Below are 21,417 nucleotides of genomic sequence, written 5' to 3'. Positions count from 1 at the left end.
GTAGGGGTCCTAAACAGGTTTCATATCATCTGATTGTGAATTGATACCCCAGCCATGTGAGCAAGAAATCACAAAAACAAAAAAAATCTCATGTAGGCCTTTTCATATTAACCCATTAGCATGCAGGAATTGCACTATGTAGTGTCAATTACTCCTCAGAAATTCAAAGTTATATATAAGTTCATCACGATACCGAATAGCTCTTTTTGCTGTTTATTTCCATGCATTACAAGTTAGTTATATTTTGTAGTAAATAGTGAAGACTTTCATATAATGTATGTTTTGATGAGGTTGGCCACCAAAATTGTGTCCTTATGGCCCCCCAAAATTCATCCAAACTTACTTGGATTTGAAGTGAGGCTCAGATGTGTCATGTTCAAACTCGAAATACTCGAGAAATTGAAATAGGAGGAAGTTGATTTCTGTTTGGTAATTTAAGGACTTTGGTGTATAGTTAATCATAAGCTCTTGGGTACAAATCCCACTATAACCGTTTTCGTGCAGCATACGAAAAAAGTGCCGGGGCGGATTCGGGCTGCTTGCGGAGTAATATGCAGGGCGGAGACAGGCGGCTTAAGTGCTATTGGGTTAATGAGCTTTGACTGTATGATGCATCAGATAAGCCTGGCCCTGTCACTGAGTGATGTCACTCGACTAAATTACTTAATACGTTCCTACATATAGCATTTGCTAAATCCAATTACAAATACAAGTCTATCAAAATCCAAGGGGCCAAATTCTGGAACAGTTTAAGCACAAGCCTCAAATGCCCTTAATCTCCATCAGCTTTTAAAAAAAGTCTTCATCATTTCCTTAGTTCTATTTATTGATTGATACCCTTTGCATGCTACTTGCTTGTTTTTCCATTTTGAATGTATGTATCCAATTGTTTGGTAACGTGTGCATATGAGAGTGAATGAGGGTGCGCATGTGGGAGTGAATGGACGAGGGATTAGGGCTAGTTTAAGCCAACTTTGGCTTTTCCTAATTCCTCGCATAATCTATTGCTACAATGATTGTTATTATATTTTCATAGCGTTCCGTATCATATTGTTATTACATATCTTTGTATCAATCTATAATGCAAAATAAACTACACTATAATATACATGTACCGTACTAGCTTAATTAATCTACGATGAATTATCCAAGTTTTAATCAATGGTACAGTCTGCGAGTCACTGCCAAAATGCCATTTCCACATGATATCAGTGTTCACACTAGGATTTATTACAGGATTATATTATTCAAGGCCTCTTCGTGGCTTAGTCAGGGTAGTACTGAAATTTTGGGCCCAGAATTCACGCTTCAAGCAAGATTTTTATTGCAGCGGATTAAAACATGGCATATTTAGGTTCCAAATTCCAATTATGACTAGCGCCATCAAATGAGAAAATTCAGAACTTGAAACCATCGATATCCTGTAGCATCTTGCATTTACAAGATGGCAATTCTGTGACCTAACCTTTTTTTGTATCCATTTTTGGCCTGAAATCAGAGACTGGTAGTTTCCTAATGTTTTGTCATGTTTGTAATTCTTCATAGGTATCCTTTAGGAACGGATCTTTGACATAGGCAACTAGACAGGTTTTTTGGATTAGTAATGTAATCAGCCTTCATTCACAGAAACAAGTTTTTTTTAAAAGAAAATATTGATGTTTAGTATTTGTTAGTACTTTCTTAAATCTCCTCACATAGAATTGGGATTACCCTTTTTTCTTTGCCAACAGGGGGAGCTTGATATTGAATTGTATACAATTTGTCTGTTGATATTGGTACCTATGCATATTTTATAACCACAATTGTGGTTAGTTTCAGAGTCATTTGTTTTTATACGAATTGACAGATTGGACAGATTTTCCTGAAATTCAACAATTGTGCTGTACTAGATGAGGTTAGTAACTGATTAGATTTTGGGTCCTGTAGGTTCAAGGTCAAGATCACAGAAAACCATTTTGTAAATTTCATTTCCAAGCTCTAACTCATGAACAGTTTAAGATAAATTTGGTGAGATTATATGGAGACTATGGATAACTGAGTAGATTTCGGGTCCTGTAAGTCAAAAATCGAGGTTAATAGAAGCTGTTTTTTGTATCTTTCATTTCCTAACTCATAGATGGTTTCAGATAATTTGGTGAAATTTTTTGATTTGATTGATGGGTTTTCCTAGAGACTTTGAGTAACTGATTAGATTCCGGGTACTGTAGGTCAAAGGTCAAGGTCACCAAGAGCAGTTGTGTATTTTTAATTTCCAGGCTTTTAACTCATAAATGGTTTTTAAGATAACTTGGTGAAATTGTATGGATGGATGACTGAAAGCTTTTTTATATTTTTCAATTTTCATAAACGGGTCATCAACATATGCTCAGGGTCTATTTTACACACAGGCATTTCCCCTGATTTGGGGGCATCAGTTGTCTTCAGCAACATTCTAATTGTATATGGTCATCAGGGGGCATTGAATAGTGAAATAACTTAGTATTTCCATATTGCAATCAATTGCAAAATAGTGGTTCATGGCGTGTTCTATTATTGTGGCGACTGGCAAGGTTATTTATAGTTCGGTTAGGGAGTCTATGTCAATGGTCTGGACGGTTGATTCTTTAATACACTACGCTCAAATCTATTTTAGCACATTTAAACGCAATTTCAGTTGCGAATAGTTTCACTAATAATGGGTGAATTAAGCGGATTAACCAAATATATATTTTGTAATTTGTTTTTCTTTATGATGCGCAAAGTTGAAAAGCCGTGGGTTTCTTATTTTTAGAGAATTTTACCAAAAAGGGTAAAAAATTTGATTTATTTCCGCACGATCGTTTATGCAGCATCTTTAACAGTCCAAAATAAAAAACGTGAAAATTCAATGCTATATGTGTTGGAAGAACTTTATCTTCTTTGTCAAAATCTGACACTTTGTTTCAGTGGTTATGTTGCGTCAGGTTGTCAAGCATTTCACCAAGTGGGCATGGTGTCCCTGGACCCCTAGTTTGGACAAACAGTATGTTGCCATGGCCGCTAGTTTTCAATGGCCTTGCATACCCATAACCCCTCTCTTTAAAGAGCATATGCCATCAAAATAGAATATTGTGTAAAATTCATTTTCAAATGTGATGTATTCACAAATATCAAATATGGAACTGGTTTGAATTTTAGTTCAGCCATTACTGAGAAATGTGACTTTTAAATTAGCAATTTCAGCACAGGATGTTATTGTTTATCTTAGCAGGTGCATGTTTCTGACGTCATTTCTGACAAATGCTCGCGGCTTCCAGTCATTTCACTAGACATTTCATGCGATATTTTATCGTTTTGGGAGTGATTTGAATTAATAAACTCTTACCATTGTATAGTGCTGCTACCGTTTTATATGACATGATAATCGTATATAAGTGAGTAGCGCTGTAGGTCAGTGAATACGGTGAACAAATGGTGTTTATTTTATCAATTATACATAGGCTACGCGTACTAGGGTGCACACATGCTTGTGTTGATTGTCATAGTTAACATCATAAATAGCGCCACCCGCGGGATGAATGTGAACTATACGCGTGGAGTGAAGGATAAATAGATGACTATTCCGCTAACTATTATGGCCAATTCGTGCTCCTTTTTGGTTTACCTTTGTCAGCGATATGATGTTGGCATTGAGCCAATTCATGTAAAATGGCGGTTGGTTTTTTTTGTGAGCATTTGTTTCATTGGTTCTCGGCTTATACGACGTTTAATCGATGCGATTGAAGACATGGCGAACCTCCGTCGATGACATGGTCAACTGAGTTAAAATTCTACGAAAAACTGTTTTTGGCGGGAAAAGCTCTCGCGTATAAAATTGCAATGACCTCGATTGGGGGGCGTCGTCTCTACGAGCGAATGGGATTGGCTGTTTTTGGGATATATGGGGAATTCCGGCGCTACTAAAATAATTTTGGGAAAGCCATAGAATGGCGTACGTTTCATTGGACTAGGTGCCGTATACGTGCGAATTTCAAATGCTCATTGCTGGTGAGGATGTTATTATTTCACACATCCGCCATAGGTATTGTTTCATTTTAATACCCGGTGATTGTTTTGATTGAAATTGAGGTGTAAGTGAATATTCACTTACACGAGGCCACGTGCGCGCGGAGTGCTACACGACACACACACAAGCTCGTACAGTACACTACTAAGGGTGATGCTGTAACGCGTGCACGTTTGACATGAAAATAGGCAGAATAATCGTAGCAGAAGATGAGCGCTGTGTTTTCTGTTCGATAGAATTTGTAATGAATTGTAATTTCTAATGACCTGAAAATACTAAGCAGCAAACTGTCGAGGTCTGAATATTGTAGGGGTAAATTCCAGGATTTAAAACGATCTAATAGCCGATTTCTTCTGTACCAGTATTTTAGCTTCCAGGTTTCCAAGACCCAATATTCAGCCACCCTCTGATATGTGACATCACATGAATTTTAGGCCATCCCAAAATAAATGGTCGGTTTGCCGTAACCGACCGACCAGACTTCAAAGGTACCGAGTGAAAACTTTTTTCTGGGGTTCATTGAAATAAATTTTATTTTTGATAAAAACGGCCGACGTATGAGCTACGTATGTTTGAATTCACGTGTGCATCGTGTGAAAACATGCCTTGACATGTGGCCTAGTTTAAGTTTTCCAGGAAACTGGCAGTGTTCCAATAAGCTGCCATTCATTCTAATAGTGACTATATTTTAAAGCTGGTAACGTAAAAGCGCGCACATATTCAATGTACTGTTTCATTTTTAACACAGAGATGATGCTCTGGACGAAGTTATAATTTTAGAATAATTCTTGAAATCTACGCTATTAGACAAATTTCCCGTGCACAACGTACCCGGTAGATGATTTTTTGCGATATTGTTTACATGTAAAAAAGCCCAAAGGTGAAAAAATCTTTTTTTTGCCCAAAAATTTTTTGCAATAAAAAAAATTTCTACCTACTTACCGACTCTTCCTGAAAAGTTGAGTCGGCAAACAGACAATTATTTTGGGATGGCCTTATTTGAATATTTATTCATATTGTGAAACATATTTTTTTGAAAATATAAAATAGTTTGCCTGCCGCGCCTACCCCGTACCCTACAAAAAATTTTGGACGTGGACCGTAAACAAATGTATATCTTTGGTCTTATTTGACTACAAAATAATTCTTTGAGAAAGATAAAATACAATATAAACTTGTGGAACTTTGAGGTCACGAATTAATAAGATTTTTCAAGCAATGTCCTTATTCCAAACAACATCTAGCTTTCAAAGTAAACCACACTTTGCCCATGGGCAATTTATTTCAATAAGTCACATCTCAGGTCGTTATATGTATACTAAAGTTTCTTCTGGTTAAGAAATCGCGGAAAGTACAATTTTGATGGCATTTGCCCTTTAAGATCTAATATGGCCTCATGATCTCTTTTTATCTATCTCTGCATCTTAACAATAATCTATGCAGGCCAGTACTCAAGGGAGGCCGTTGGGTTTGAAAGCACCTCCCTGCAACATTCTGAGTTCTATTTTTTGTCAATTATTAAGATAATTTATTGGTTTACGCATTAGTGTTTCAGTGACTTTTTTATATGATATATTCACTAACACTAACACTAACTTGGCGGGAAATGTACCAAATGATTCAAATGTTTCAAATTTTCTTGGGGGATGGCCCCCAAACCTACCCACAGGTAGCTTCGCGCTTATGGCATTCGTAATTGCCGCCTCCATCGTCAAATAAGTTCCTACATGTCTAAATTCCCACCCTTCCAAAGTACAGTCTGCTTACGGGCATGCTATATAGTGACCATACTCTAATTTCAGATACAACTCTTGATTTATAAATCATTAGCTAATTACTTGATATTGCCATGGCCGAACTTACTGGATACAGAACAGGATTGGTTAGATAGAGCAAATCATCATGAAGGATTCATTAAACAGTTAACGCAACAGTATAGGCAATTAAAATCATCACCTGGGTTACCAGATGATAAAACACTTCAAGAGCAAGGTACGTTCTACATGTGTGTTAGTGTGGCCTCATCATTCTTTGGCTAGGATTTGAACTCTGCCGCGATTTGAAGCCCTGTCTGATTAACATGGGTGCCCATATGTGCAGACCTATGTGCAGCACCATTGAGATTGCCTTTTATGTAATTGCTGAGTCAAGTCCATGGATAGTTATAAGAATAGAATAACGTTAGCAAAATTTTGTTTGAGATTCGTTAATAATGGTCTACAAGAAAATGGACTGAGGCTGATAAGATAGGGTTCCTTGCCGTACCAGTCTCATAAAAGACTGCCACCAGTTTAAATCCCTGCTGAGAGAGGATAGTGTGACCCATGTTTATCAAACATGGTAAATGTGTAGGTAATAAACATATCAAAATTTTGTGTCATTTTTAAGCCAAACTTTGTATAAAGAAAACATTAGAAATGATGGTGAATCAAGTTGAATCAATTTCCGGAGAGGTTGTTAAAACAAAACAGATCTGCTATCAATCGATACAGGAAGTTGTACAAGTCACGCTATCATTATTTCCTGTTTATATCCATAATCCAGGTAATGTTACTCCAGATTTTTAAGAAATAAGACTTATTTGGAAATGTGTATGCTGGAATATAATTGTATAATCTTCTTATTTGTAGATGTTATACAAGACATCCTGGTGTTTTTCCTTGCATTATTTGAAAGTTTACAAGTTCAAATGGGAGTTCAGTTTACTGAACAAAGCATTCAGACCTTCATGAATTTGTTCACAAGGGAACAACTATCAAAAATTCTAATGGAGGAAACTACTGCAGGGATACAAGTTATTGAGAAGTAAGAGTTATCTGAAACTATGTCCCTCATTTCTATAAATTTTGAACTCTATTATATGGTCTCTCTACCGTAGATTTCTAAAGATTTTGGAATTGATTGTGAAAGAACCAGGGGCGTCGTTCCGAGCGTTCCTACCCAGTATTATTTCTATAATCATGGAACATATTTATCCAATTATAGCCGAGGTAATTTCAAATCATTTGAGACTTCAATTTCACTGTATTAGAATTGTATTCACGTCATTCTTTTTGTTTTTCAGAGGTCATCGCCTGATATTAAATCAACACTTTACGCAATTTTACATCAGTTATTAATCTATAACTGGAGATATTTCTTCAAAACTCCAGTTATTACAGTCATTAAATCGCAAACAGAGGAATTAGACAACCAATCACAATTCATAGCGATTATGCAGGTACTGTGATATTTATTTTCACTTTAAGGCCACTTGGGACATAAGTCCCATCTAGCTATATTACTATGAATCGCAACTAGTCTTTCTATCAGATCGATATAAAACTTGGTACCAATGATCTGTGGCCCAATGCCTGAAACAATATAGTGCTGTTTTTTTAATTTTACCTCCAGGGGATGCTCAAGGGGCTGGGGCCCATATTTCTCTAATTCGCTTCTAGTCATACAGGTTTTATTGGATCATGATAAAACCTGGTACTTGTGATTTGTGGGCCAAGGGCTAAAACAATGAAGAGCCTTTTTTGGATATGACCCTCAGGGGTGCCCAAGGGTGGTGGGGCCTGTATTTCTATGAATGGCTACTAGTCCTACAGTTTTCATCAGTTCAATGTAAAACCTGGTACTATTGATCTGTGGGACCAGGTCTAAAGCAATATAGAGCATTCTTTGGGTTTGACCCCCAGGGGGTACCCTGGAGTCCATATTTCTATGAATTGCTTCTTGTCCTAATAAGTGTCAATTGGATCGAGATGAAACTTGGTACCAAAGATCTGTGGGCAAAGCCTTAAAGAATATTGAGTCGTTTTTGGATTTGACCCCAGGGAGTGCCCAAGGCTGGGCGATGGGGCCCATATTTCTATGAATCGCTACTAATAGTAAAATCTTCAACAGATCAAGATAAAACTTAGTACTCATGATATGTGGTTCAAGGCCTTAAATAACAGATAGTTGTTTTTAGCATTGGTTGACGTTTATGACGTCATGCCAATGCTAGTAAAATGGATCGAAAGTCGTAGTAGAAAAAAAAACGCCGCCTCTTCTCATTTTTATAGTAACAAATTGTAACCCGGTTCACATAAAACATTAGACACAGCTGAAAATGACTCAACATAATGTTTGGATTATTCCCTACAACAAAGCGTCGCCAGATTTCTGATTTAATGGTCCAAACAGTGATAGATTCGCTTTGTAATGCGTGCCGGGAAAAATAATTTATATTATCTTTTCCATGCATTGAACACCACAACAGTGATTAAATTTACATGTTGTTTGTTGTGAATTACAATATCGGGATGGTTATTTGGGCTGCGGCCTCAGTAGCTCAGTGAGATAAGGCGTGATGCTTACTATCAGTGCTGAGTGACAAGTGGGTTGGAGTCCTGCTGGCTGCTTACAGTGTGCAACACTTCAAAAGCCGTCGTGAGGTTAAATGAATAATGAAAAATAGGGTTAGTACTGGGAAACCAAGACCCAAACGACATAAAGCCAAACAAACAAAAAGACAAACAATCATCAGCCGGCTTCAGTGACACCAACGCTGGCATCGCTTTGTGCGCAACGTTTTGATGGGTATCATTTCAATTGCCCCCAAATGAAATCCTTTTAATCTTAAAGTAACCCAGGTATTAACTTCTAATCAATTATTTAATTACTTTAGGATTGATTTAAAGTTTTTGATTGGCTAAAGTAACTATAAAACTAGTTCCAATAAATTAGCCAATGTTAAATAATGCACTAACAAGTGGACTAATTAAGTTTCCTTTAATTCGGTAAGTGAATTATAATCACTCAAAGACTGAAAGTTTAAAGACTGATCTGCACACAACATCAGTAATTCTATATCTTATAAATCTATGTATATTCATTAATATACAAATGAATTTCTAAGTACAGTATTCAGGTGGTGTTAATCCAGATCAAAAAGGATTTTATTCGGGGGGGGGGGGGCAGTTGTCCAGGGGGCAATTGTCCTAGGATCGTCATGATTCGTACGTTTGTCCAGTTGATCTACCTTATGCATTAGAGGATTTTGCATTCAGAAAAATCGTTCTGTTTTTGTTTTCATTATTCAGCAATAGGGCCTAACAGTTCATGCATGAAAAACCGCAGTCAGTCAAGAGTACCCTTGCAGTTATAGGCCTACCTTGTTGACACCGGTACGAATCTTGTAGGCGAAGGTGCTGAAATTGTTGTATTAAATGGGTTTTTGTATCCAGATCTCGATTGATATAAATATCTTGGCTGGGACATGATGGAAAACATCAGAATAAACTAGTTTCGTCTTTAACAGAATCGTATTCATGAGGTTTAACAGTATAAACAACTTGGCTAAACTGTTTGGCAGAAAAATTAAATTCATTTTCAGCATAAATGAAATCGTACATTAAGGCTGTGGTCTCCCAATCAACATGTCATAGAACATTAGCCAGCAGATGTAAAACATTAACCGCTTAATACCTTACCCCAGTATCATCTACCAGTGCTTCAAGGCCCATGGGCCTCTTGTTTTATTTTGACCCCTAGGAGTGACCACTTGTCCAACTGTTTTTATCAGATCAGTATAAGACTCGGTACCAATGATCTTTGGGCTAATCTCTTCTAAATTTTCTCTGGATGTTTTATCTGGGTGAAAGACTTCAATGATATATGCAGCTGTCAATCTGCTGTCTGTATCCGCCCGCTCAGACATATGACAGACTATCGCTATCCTTATAAAAACTGATCGTCAAGACTTCGCCAGAAAAAGCAACAACGTTCGCCAGGATATCACTATAATGCCGGGGATTTCATGCAGAGACCATGGACGGCCTATTATTAACATCAAGATCCAGGACCGACAACGCCACCTTCAGATTATTTTGGTTTGAACAAATTGGAAAATTATTGTGAAAAGGTTCATAAGAGATGGACATCTATAATATTACATTTTGTTGAGGTACTTGCAGAAATGACAATAGGCAAATGGCAAAGCTGACATTGAAACACAAGTTGTCAATTTGGACATTAAAGATTTAATCGTTTGGCGTCACAAAGTAATAACATTCTATTCATTCCATCGCAATGAAGTTATTCCAAACATAAAGGTGCTCTTTAGCTGTTTCACTTAGACTGAGGTTTACAGTCGAACCTCATTAGTACAATCAAAAATCACTGTATTAACCAAATTTTGTTTTTACCATTTGACTATACTTCCACAATTACCTCAATTCCGTAATTACCTGAAAACACCGCACTGCTGGTATTCTCGATTACTGTCAGACACTATTCCACGTGCTTGGGTTGTGATCATACAGCTCAGATGACACATGAATAATGTGGACAAGTCAACATGGGGGAACTCGTTGTGGCCATCGTATCTATGTTTATTTACTATAGAAATGAATAGGAGATTTTACATGGTATAACCGGGAATTTTGTATTAAATTGATCGCGACTAAGCAAACATTTTTATGGGAAAATGCTATAAGAAAAGCTGGGAATTCTTAAATTCAGCGAACTCCTTGGGGGGAACTCCTAGGGGGGATCTGGGGGTCCACCCCCAGAAAATTTTTCCAAATTTGATGCAATTTAAGAGCTATCTGGGCTTTTCTGGTGGAGAGTCACCGGAAAATATCAACTTTATTTTTGAAACACCCAATACAGAACATTAAGTTATAGAAAAAGTTTACTAAGAAATAGAAATTTTTTTTAGGGCACTTTTGAGGGGGAGTTCTCCCCCTGCTCTGCACTTAAATCCACCCCCGGTGTATGTACGGTTCAAATCCTGTTCGTAGTAAAATTCAAAAATACCATTGACACTTATAAAACCCTGTGGCTTCGGTTACGGAGTCCTTAAACAGAGTGCGATAGCTCCAGTTACGGTGGACAGTTAGCGCATGCGCAATACAGTAAAATTCTGACTTGAAATATTGGGATTCGAAACCAAACAAAAAAGAAGTAGAGTGCTTTACCCACTGTGCCACAGCACACGACTGGAGGTTGGGCGAGTTGATTTAATATAAAGCCTCGCCTTACCCTAACCCTATTCCTTCACGCATGCGTGTATGTAGATATAGTGTGGATTCCCCCGTAACTGGAGCCAGTTTGAAAATTTCACACAGACAGATCGTCATTTTAATGGCAATATATTCGACAGACATTCGCCATTCTGCTCTAGTTCACAATGCTAGACATTAGACATCCAAACAATGCACCCTTAGGGATATTGTTAGAGTTTACCCGCTATTTTTTTCTGGTTTTTATTTGTCCGATTCCTGGTCCAGTCTGGACCCATTGTTTTAGGATAAATTTTGGTTCACCTTTGTTAGTGATATTGAAGTTGGCAATGAGCCATGTGAGCATTTGTTTCATTGGTTCTCGGCCTAAACGACGTATAATTGATGTGATCGAAGACATGGAGAACCTCCATCAATGACATGGTCAACTTTGTTGAAATTCTACGAAAAACTGATGGCTGGAAAATTCTTAGTTCTTGCATATAAAATTGCAATGACCTTGATTGGGGGATGTCTCTATGAGCGAATGTGTTTGGCTCTTTTTGGGATATACAGGGAATTCCGGCGCTACTTAAATAATTATAATGGCGAAATTTTGGACGTGGACTGTAAACAGATGTATTTTTGGCCTTGATTTCACTACAAAATAATTATTTCAGAAAGATAAAATAAAATAATAACTTTGAATTCACTAATTAAAAAGATTTTTCATAAGCAATGCCCACACTTTGCCCATGGGCAATTTATTATGGACTTTCCCTTTAGCGAAGTCCATTTTGTTATCGCATACGAAAATTTCTTCCTTTTGTACAAAATAACTTGCAAACGAGGCTTAGTTTCACTTCGGAATTTTCATTATCGTTGTATGTGAACGATCTAACAACGTTGAAATATCAATAGCCAAACTTTCTCGTTCGAGTTACTTGTTTCGTTTTTCGTCGTGGTTTCTAGACAATCTATGAGTCGAGGATCAGACACTAACGGCCATTTACGCATATTATTGACAGGCTTTCACCATCTTTGCATAAACTGATCGTCAAGGCATCAGCAAAGTTGACTTCGATCATTGAGGTGGGTGGCTACAGATAGCAGATTGACAGCTGCAATAAACCCCTTGTTTTGTGATTTTGACAGCTTGGGTTGCTCTACCAGGAAAACCCATATTTCTATGATTTCTAATCCTTCTCAGGATACCTTTAGCAATGGGGCAATTAGATAAATGAAGAATGATTAAGTGAACACAACACAGTGGAGCTATATCTGCCGACAGGCTGCTTGTTAAGGAAAATGTCATGTGATTTAAACTTAAAGTCTTGATATTTAATCATTGTCAGTATTGTCATAGGACACATCTCCTTACATGGAATCGGGGTTACCCAAACTTTTGTATGGGGTAGGTTAATATTGAATTATATACAATTATGTTGCGATTCAAGGACATTGGTTTCTGTTTATGTTCACTAGGATGCATTGAATAGCAGAATAACATGAAAAATAGCATATTTGGTTTACCTTTACCATCGTTTGACACCTATGCCAAGCAACTGTGTCCGCTTTTTCGTGGCACAAAATTTCATGCCAATAGAAATGCCGATTTGTATAAGTGCGCCTAGTTGCACTCAAAGAACCAGGATCATGGCTATGGATTCCTAAGAGATATCTGTGAAAAACGATATTTTTTACAGTCAATTTTTCCAATCCTTGGTTTTATGGCATAAACGTACAATGACCTACATTTATGATATTTCAACGGGGATCCCTCATAAACATGATTCCCTATGCATCACATCATCCAATATGAGCTATGTGCACCTGCCATGGTAGTCCATGGTTGTCTTGCGTTAGCAGCCATTTGTAAAATCTCTGTATGAACATTTATATTTTTCAGTTTAAATACCTAAAACTTAAAAACCGCTTTTCTGTAAAATAAATTCTGAATTGAATTGAAGACTTGTTCCCTGTCTCTTCAAAGAGCCAGGGAGCCTATGGTGGCAATAAACTTTATCGGATGATCGTAGTGGATTGTCATTTGAAGGAAATGTAACTTAATCTTGCTTAACGTCTTTATTATCTAAAAAAAAAAATTGTGGCTCATCTATTTTCGTGTTCGCTTCTCTTCACCTGAAGTCACTCGAGTTAGTCACGTTTTTTCTTTCAGCTGTAAATTTTTCTATGCAAAATTATTTCCACACAATCCGATAAGTAATCTTGCAATTATCAACATGATGATAGATTCCGTTAAGACACTGAATTTTCAAATAACAATCCAAAAGCTTGCACTAACTTGGTCCACGTCTACAATAAAATCATTCCTATCCCCAGTCCCCGTGTGTAACATTTCATGTAATGATATAAGACAACACTGATCACTTTAAAAAGTAATCAGTTCAAAGTTCGATTAATGCTACTACAGAATTACAAAACCACCAAGCAAGCTTTCAGTACAACCATGTCAGCAAGCCCATTTTTAGAATTTCTTTCTTGTTTTTTAATGCACGGCAGGGATACTATAAATGAGCGCATTTTTGACTCGGGACGCTTTTACGGTCCAGTATCGCCTGCCGATCGTCACTCACGAAATTTCCAGAATTTTTCCACCAGCAAATGGAATGCGGATATTGGTTCGAAATACCTAACGGTTCCGAATAAATTGGAAGGGTTGGAGGGTCTGTAATCAGAATATAAAGATTTGGTACGCAGCCCTAATTTAGACTTATAAGTCACTTTATACTAGCGCATAACATAATATTACGAATATACATATATATATACCTATACATATAAACATACATATATACATAGATACACATACACACACACACATATATATAAAGATGTTTCTACAAAAATGAATATAATGGATATAATGAAATGTCATTGTGATCGCATTTCTGCGTTGACATCATTTAAGCAACATGCGCATTGTGCTTGCATATCTTCATAATTCTACGGTTTCTTAAAAATTGATGACTTCACAGCCACGTTAACGCTGCAGCTGTGTCTGAGCAGACCTTACTACCCATACTGAATTTTCGTATTTTGTCCAGAAATTTGACTATCAATACGGTAGTACTTTTAGGTTTTTTTTTAAGAAATACAGTTTTTTTGTCAGTTTGTTTTTAAAATACTTGCGACCAAGGAATATTGAGGAAAAAGAATTAGAAAAATTTAGGCCACAGGTTTGTTTATTCAGCGCGCTTCACTGTGACCTTTGCTAGCCTTGAATTTTCATGGGCTTGCATGCTTGCAAGCCCATATTCCTATCACACAGATTGATAACTTGCTTGGGGAGTCGATAACTTTCGTTAGAAACTCTCTTGGGCTCTGATATTTACACACATTTAATGTTGCGTTAGCAGCCATTTGTAAAATCTATGTATGACCATTTATATTTTTCAGTTTAAATATCTAAAACTTAAAAACCGCTTTTCTGTAAAATAAATTCTGAATTGAATTGAAGACTTGTTCCCTGTCCCTTCAAAGATACAGGGGGCGGTAGTCTATGGTGGCAATAAACTTTATCGGATGATCGTAGTGGATTGTCATTTGAAGGAAATGTAACTTAATCTTGCTTAATGTCTTTATAATCTAAAAAAAAAATTGTGGCTCATCTATTTTCGTGTTCGCTTCTCTTCACCTGAAGTCACTCGAGTTAGTCTCGTTTTTTCTTTCAGCTGTAAATTTTTCTATGCAAAATCATTTCCACATAATCCAATTATTAATCTAGCAATTATCAACATGATGATAGATTCCGTTAAGACACTGCAATATTCAAATAACTATCCAAAAGCTAGCACTAACTTGGTCCACGTCTACAATAAAACCATTCCAATATCCAGTCCCCGGCGTGTGTAACATTTCATGTAACAATGTAAGACAACACTGATCTCTTAACTCTTTTAACAAGTAATCAGTTCAAAGTTCGATTAATTCTACTACCGAAATAACAACCAAGCAAGCTTTCAGTACAATCATGTCAGCAAGCCCATTTTTAGAATTTCTTTCTGGTTTGAATTTCAAACATTCGGGGAAATCCCTGTAAAGTTATACTAGGGCAGCGTGCACTCGCGGGAAACGTATACAATTATTGATGTATATAGGCTACTGAAGAACATGGAGCTACTTGTAGTCTATTTTTATACAAATATTGATGCACCGGTAATAAAATTGGGCATGTGAACCTGTCATAGTCTGAGATGAAAGCGAAATGTCACTCGGAACAAAAGCTTGATAAGTGAAAAAACTCCTGATCATTTTTTCAAGCATGGCAGAATTTTTTAAGATGGCGATTAGGACCTATTTGCATTGCAGGCCGCTGTGTTAAAATCCCTCAGTAAGAACATTGGACGGGGCAAATACGTGTACCATCAACAAGGATGTGGCTTTTTTGTCAGCTGTTAAAAAATACTGAAATGAGCTGGTAAATACTGATGAAAATAATGAAATTGAAATTTTGGCTGAGACATGATGCCCCTTCTTCATGCATGACTGAAGTTGGCAATGATTTGACCTTTAAGTCGATCATCCGTTGATTTTGTTTTACTAATAATACGCGCAGAAGTGTGACAAATTGCTGAATATTGACCGTCCAACTCTTAAGTACATGTAGTTGCAAATTCTACATACAGTATTAGCACTAATGATTACAATCTTACTAGGAATGTTGTAAGGCCATCTCAAAATAATGGTCTGTTTGCCGTAACCCGACCGACCTGACTTCAAAGCTACTACAGACTTGTATACAACATAAGTAAATGGAGTTACAGGTGCTAAATTCTAAGCTAATTACAAACCAAGAAGATCCTTTGCCTAGAATTTTTAATTTGTTTTCACTGAATTCCTGATCGCAAGTGTGACAAATTGCAAGATGTTGTCCAAAAGTAGAAGTCTTCGATCTGTGTCCTTCAATCTTGACGGCCAAATGTCGTTTAGTTTTTTCCAATATAGGAAGTGTTTATATCACATAAACAATTTAATTTATAAAAGACTAAGTCAGCGATTTAGGGGTGGCACTTTTCAAAGAGAAAAAAATTGATTTTGGTCGTGGTGAATGAGCATTTAAGATATATTTCAAAATTCCTTTTAAATGAATTTTAAATAAATTTTAATTTTCGGGCAAATTAGATTTACATTTGCGAGTGGATAAGATTTTTTTGTAAATTATACAAAAGTGTAAAAGGTTCAATGAAGAAAATTAGATAGTAGATCTGTAGGATGTTAGGTAAAAATATGTGGTCTCGTCTGGACTGATAATTATTACAGATTTTTACGTATATGAATCGTTTTAATTGCATGCGTTTTATTTTTTTTTTCATTCAAGGCATTCGGACAATCTTTTCTGCAGCCTGATATATCAATCTTCAAACAGAATTTAGAAGCCCTAGAAAATTTGAATTCAAAGTGTAAACTTTACCACAGAGTAAGTAACTAACCTGAACTATTTATCTCTCTGTTTTACATAATATATAGTCAAATTTGTTGATTTGATAGACTTGTTACGTCTTAACATGACTCCAAAGATCTGGCACATGGGCTGAACCATCAATTTTATTATATGAGTACTACACCATACTGATTTGGTGGATTACCAGTCTTGTTTTTACTTAGGTAGAAGATTGTTTTGACATGCCTTCAAACTGAAGATATTTTCTTGTTAGGGTCTTATCCAAGGCATAAAAGCCACTTGCTCAGGAGTAAGCATATCTGAAACTTCACTTGCCCCTCAAATATATACTTGCCCTACACCTTAGAGGCTTTTATTTTCAGTAATTTATTAAATAACCAATCAAGAAAATGGGACTTAGGAAAATGTTTAAAAGCATTTTGCTCAGAAACACGTCTTTCATGTAAATTTTTGGTTTACCTATGCCATCACTTTTGAGCGGGTGCGTCCGCCTTTTGGTGGTATGTTTTTTTATGCCAGAAGTGGTGCCGATTTGTATGACATGAGCGCCTAGCCGCATGCAAAGAACCGAGATTGTAGCTATCGATTCCTCGGAGATTTCTGGCGAAAACGATATTTTTTATGGCGGATTTTTCCGATCCTCGGTTTTATGGCATGACATCTGATGACCTACATTTATGACGTTTTGACGGAGATTCCTCATTAACGGGGTTCCCTATGCATCGCAACAACCAATCGGAGCTACGCACACCTGCTACGCAGTCCCGTCGATAGACTGTTTAGTAACATATTTTCCTTGCCAAACTTGTAATCTAAATCTATATTGTATGAATAAAAATATTAATTTGAAAATATTTTGCATTCTAAAATTGATTTTTGGTGCACCAGTGCTTATTTTGGTGAATAAAACGTGCATATGAATGTGCCAATGAATTTACACAATACTTATTATCTCGTGTTGTGTGTCCAAAAATCGAATTTTTACTAACAAATGAGGTTATAACTTTGACACGAAGTCATGCAATCTACTATGTTTATGTGCACAATGTAGCTTCATCATGCGGCTAAAATCTGTTGGAAATGGAATTTTGAATATCGCGTTCATTTAAGAGAAATCGACGCATTAGTGGAGATTTTTTAAGAAATTTCAAGGAGCATTTTGTTTCATAAAACGGCTAGAAGGCCAATGTACAACGTTACACTAAAGTAAAATAACTGCTCCCTGTGGTTGGCTGAGCTCCCGCTGTCAATCAATGTAAGGGCATATTCGATTGACGCAGATAAACCGGTCTTTTAATCTTCTCATTAATCTGCTCGGTTCTAGTTTCTCATTTCCCGGTCATGGGAGAGTCTAATATGTTTATTTTTAATTTGATAGCTGTAGTATCGATTCTGTCTCCCCATATCTATTTCATTATGCAAATAACCGAAGATTCAGTCGATACGCTACTTCACGGATGATTATGCGAACACAATCGAATAGGCCCAAACCTCGTGTATTGCCGCGATGATTGCTGATTAGATTTCAATGATGTTCTTCACCGAAATCAGCAGATTTTACACATCCATGAAGTGTTCAAGGAAAACCTTAAAGATACATCAATCAGATGGCGCCTATACATTACAAAGATAACATTCTGCGCCCGAGACATTAAGATCCGTGGATCTCTTGTTTGTATATAGAAAACACTGAACAAGTGAACTAGTATTGTTTAGGATAACTAATCGTTATCACTTTCTCTTACGGCTTGTCCGTAGCGATCCCTTCTATGAGCAGGTATCATGTGGGAAATACATGAGCGTTCTGCTTGCTCGTGACGCGTGGTCCCCTCACTGTACCGTCACGGCTGCGGCAGCGTTGCGACGAAATCGGGCGTAGCTCCCTGAAAAATCTTTCAGTGAAGTGGCGTTACTGCGGTTCTGCCGTGGTTTCCTGACTCGGTTCGTTTTTCCGACTGGGACCGAATTTACTTGTATCCCTACAAAAGGAACACGACTTCAATTGCCCGGGTAGCCCGCACATTCGCTCGTCTGCCCGCACTAGACGGCTTCTGCCGAGCTACTGTTTTTATCAACTGATATTGTGGATTTCACGCAATTTACTAATCACCTCTCATTAAATGACGTACGCCGTCAGAATTTCGCTTTGATCTCTACGTGTGCCCACTCTTATAGGACATATAAATTTGTCCGCAATTTCGCTGACGAATTTAATCGTCACGATCATGCGGAAAAATACGCTCGTGTGCCCTTAGCTTTTTCGTTTTCTGATATATGTTGAATTATGTCGAGCATTTCATAAGGTTGTGGTAAACCTCTTGGCCCAGGGGCAATTATTCATTAAAAAGATGTAGGTCTACAGTATGCTATTCACATGGACCACGCTTTGAGATATAAAATGCACTGGCCCAGTGGACAAGTGATAGCGATATTACTTGCCCTACTGAGAATATAGTTCCGGGCAATCGGACAAGTGCCTTGACTGGTCCCTGCTAGTCGGATCACAACCGTGAAATCATGGTGTGTTAACAAGGCAACAATATTCAAATTTCACAAAATGGAAGCTATCAGTATTTTCTCTGGTTCAACTTGAAAGGAAAGACTAATACTTTTGGCAGTCCCTCAAATCAGTATAGAACTGATATAAAATCGATGGTTCAGCCCGCATCTGTGATTTTTCAGGTCATATTACGAACTAACTGAGGTATGCCACCAAAATAAGCAAAATATCACAGAAAAACAGTCTTATGAATTAAAAAATTGACCATAGTTTTATTATTGTTTGTTGTAGAAGATATTCAAGGATTTAATGTTGCTGCAATTTATGAATGTTTTGCTTCAAGTGTTGGTTCATAAATCACATGATATTTTGCAAGAAGAGATCGGTATAAGTCTGTATAATATGGCATCAGTTGATTTCGACCGATTTTATAAACTATTTCTCCCACAATTCCTCGATAATACAGACGGATTGGATTCTAATCAGAAATGTGTCCTCGCTGAAAACTTCAAAATGGATAAGGTATATAAATATCTTCCACAGTCTTTTCTGCATTATCGCCACTCTTCGTAGTTAACCAATATTTTTTTCTTCAGGATTTACCATCATTTACTCAGAATATACAGAGATTTGTAAATGATTTGCGGTACTACAGGCTATGTTTAAATAGCCTACCAGCAGGATCAGTAATGTTACCATAGCAACTGCCGCTACTTTAGTTAGTAAATCATAACATGGTGTGGCAGCATGTGGCAGCCTCACTATGAAGTGCAATGGTGTAAAATTTGTCTCCTCTCAGCTTTCTAAGCATCCTTTCATTGTGGTATACATACTAAACTTGTACAATATTGTAATAAACAGATTTTTGTTATATGTTAAAGTGTTTTTGTGTTTTGATCCTGATGGCTGATGGAGGCATTATCAAAAAGATAGAGAAGCTTGACCACCCCGTGAGTCAGTGAAGTGAAAATGTTAATGTTGGCCCGAATTCTGAGTCCTGTAGCTTCCTATTTTGCCATTTTTGAAATTTGTAATGGGTATTTTTTAAAGGAATCATATACATCAGACAGATATTTTTGATCAGCCAATTATCACACAATTGGCGGCCATTTCTGTCTCATCTGTATTCATTTGTAGGTGAGAAAAAGCTTTTTGAGGAAAATATCAGCAGGTTTTTAACTAACAGTCATGATATTTGATTATTATTTGCAATGTTATAAGAAACATCTCCTCACATGGAATTGGAATCCCCTAATTCTTTGTTCTTGCCACCAGGGGGAGATAAATATTGAATATATCATTTGTCTATTTATATCGGTACCGTACCTATGCATATTTTGTAACCACAATCAATTGCAAAGTTGTAGCTCATGACATGTTCTATTATTGTTGTGAGCTTCAATGTCATTGATTTCGGCATATGGTCACCAGGAGGGCGTTGAATAATAGAATAACTTAGTATTTCCACATTACAGTAACCCCCCGACATACCGCCCACATCGGTGCCGAACAATTTTGGCGGTATAGAAAGTACACTGTATGGCGGTATAACGGGGGTGTTTTACTATGTATTGAGAAAACCTGGCAGTAATCGGGGTGGTTGTATGTGGGAGGGCAGTATATCGGAGGTTGACTGTATATTGGTACCTAAGCAAATTTTGCTACCACAATCAATTGCAAATTTGTAGCTCATAACGTGCTCTATAATTGTGGTGGGTTTCAAGATCATTGGTTTTTGGATTTGGTAACCAGGAGGCGTTGAATAGTAGAATAACTTAGTATTTCCTTATTACATTGGTACCTAGGCATATTATCAATGGGGTACCCGCAAAACCAGCTATCCCGTTAGATGGCATGACGAGCAGTAGCTTGCTCGTTGTCGAAATTTTTTCATTTTTAATGAACTTTGAACTGGATTTTTAGACTCCTGAATCCATATACTATCACAGGACTCACCAAATATGAAATACTTTCATTCTTCTAATCAGATATTTTCATTTTTAATGAACTTTGAACTGGATTTTTAGACTCCTGAATCCATATACTATCACAGGACTCACCAAATATGAAATACTTTCATTCTTCTAATCAGATATTGATATATTTTTCATAGATACATGTAATTGATTCATTTAAGAGAAAAGTTCTTTCCGATTTAATTGAAATGTAGAAGGAAATCGAACATGGGCGACCAACTATCTAAAGACTATTCACAACAAGTTGACGGTCGGTTTTTTCTCCACATCAAAGAGCAACAATTGCAGTGAGCTCTCAGATAGCTGCTACACAAATGATCCACCACAGCTGTGCTGACCCATTGCAGCCCAGAGTCCATGAAGAGTGAATAAAACTACACACACACACAAAACACGCATCTCAGCCACTCAGTTCTTTGATATTACACAAATCAGTTTAAAATGCAAATGATTTGGTTGACAAATTCAATATAAATATCAGCGAAGATTCTTCGTCTGAATCAGATTCAAACCCAGTA

At 37.0% G+C, this 21,417-nt stretch overlaps 1 protein-coding gene across 1 annotated transcript in view; it reads left to right on the top strand.

Annotated features, from left to right (window-relative positions):
- LOC141903636 (exportin-6-like) overlaps window positions 1–19,778 on the top strand; it is a 78,527-nt gene extending 58,749 nt beyond the window's left edge. The window contains exons 15-22 of the mRNA XM_074791843.1: window positions 5,827–6,016; window positions 6,413–6,568; window positions 6,655–6,829; window positions 6,903–7,014; window positions 7,089–7,244; window positions 16,340–16,438; window positions 19,215–19,445; window positions 19,520–19,778. Of these exons, the coding sequence (XP_074647944.1) occupies window positions 5,827–6,016; window positions 6,413–6,568; window positions 6,655–6,829; window positions 6,903–7,014; window positions 7,089–7,244; window positions 16,340–16,438; window positions 19,215–19,445; window positions 19,520–19,624 (1,224 nt within the window). The 3' untranslated portion in view covers window positions 19,625–19,778. The remainder of the gene's footprint in view (window positions 1–5,826; window positions 6,017–6,412; window positions 6,569–6,654; window positions 6,830–6,902; window positions 7,015–7,088; window positions 7,245–16,339; window positions 16,439–19,214; window positions 19,446–19,519) is intronic.
- Window positions 19,779–21,417: the final 1,639 nt, after the last annotated feature.

Source organism: Tubulanus polymorphus, chromosome 4 (assembly GCF_964204645.1).
Source record: "Tubulanus polymorphus chromosome 4, tnTubPoly1.2, whole genome shotgun sequence".
NCBI lineage: Eukaryota > Metazoa > Nemertea > Palaeonemertea > Tubulaniformes > Tubulanidae > Tubulanus > Tubulanus polymorphus.
The sequence above is the reverse complement of the archived record's forward strand: the minus strand, read 5'-3'. Positions and strand labels throughout refer to the sequence as shown.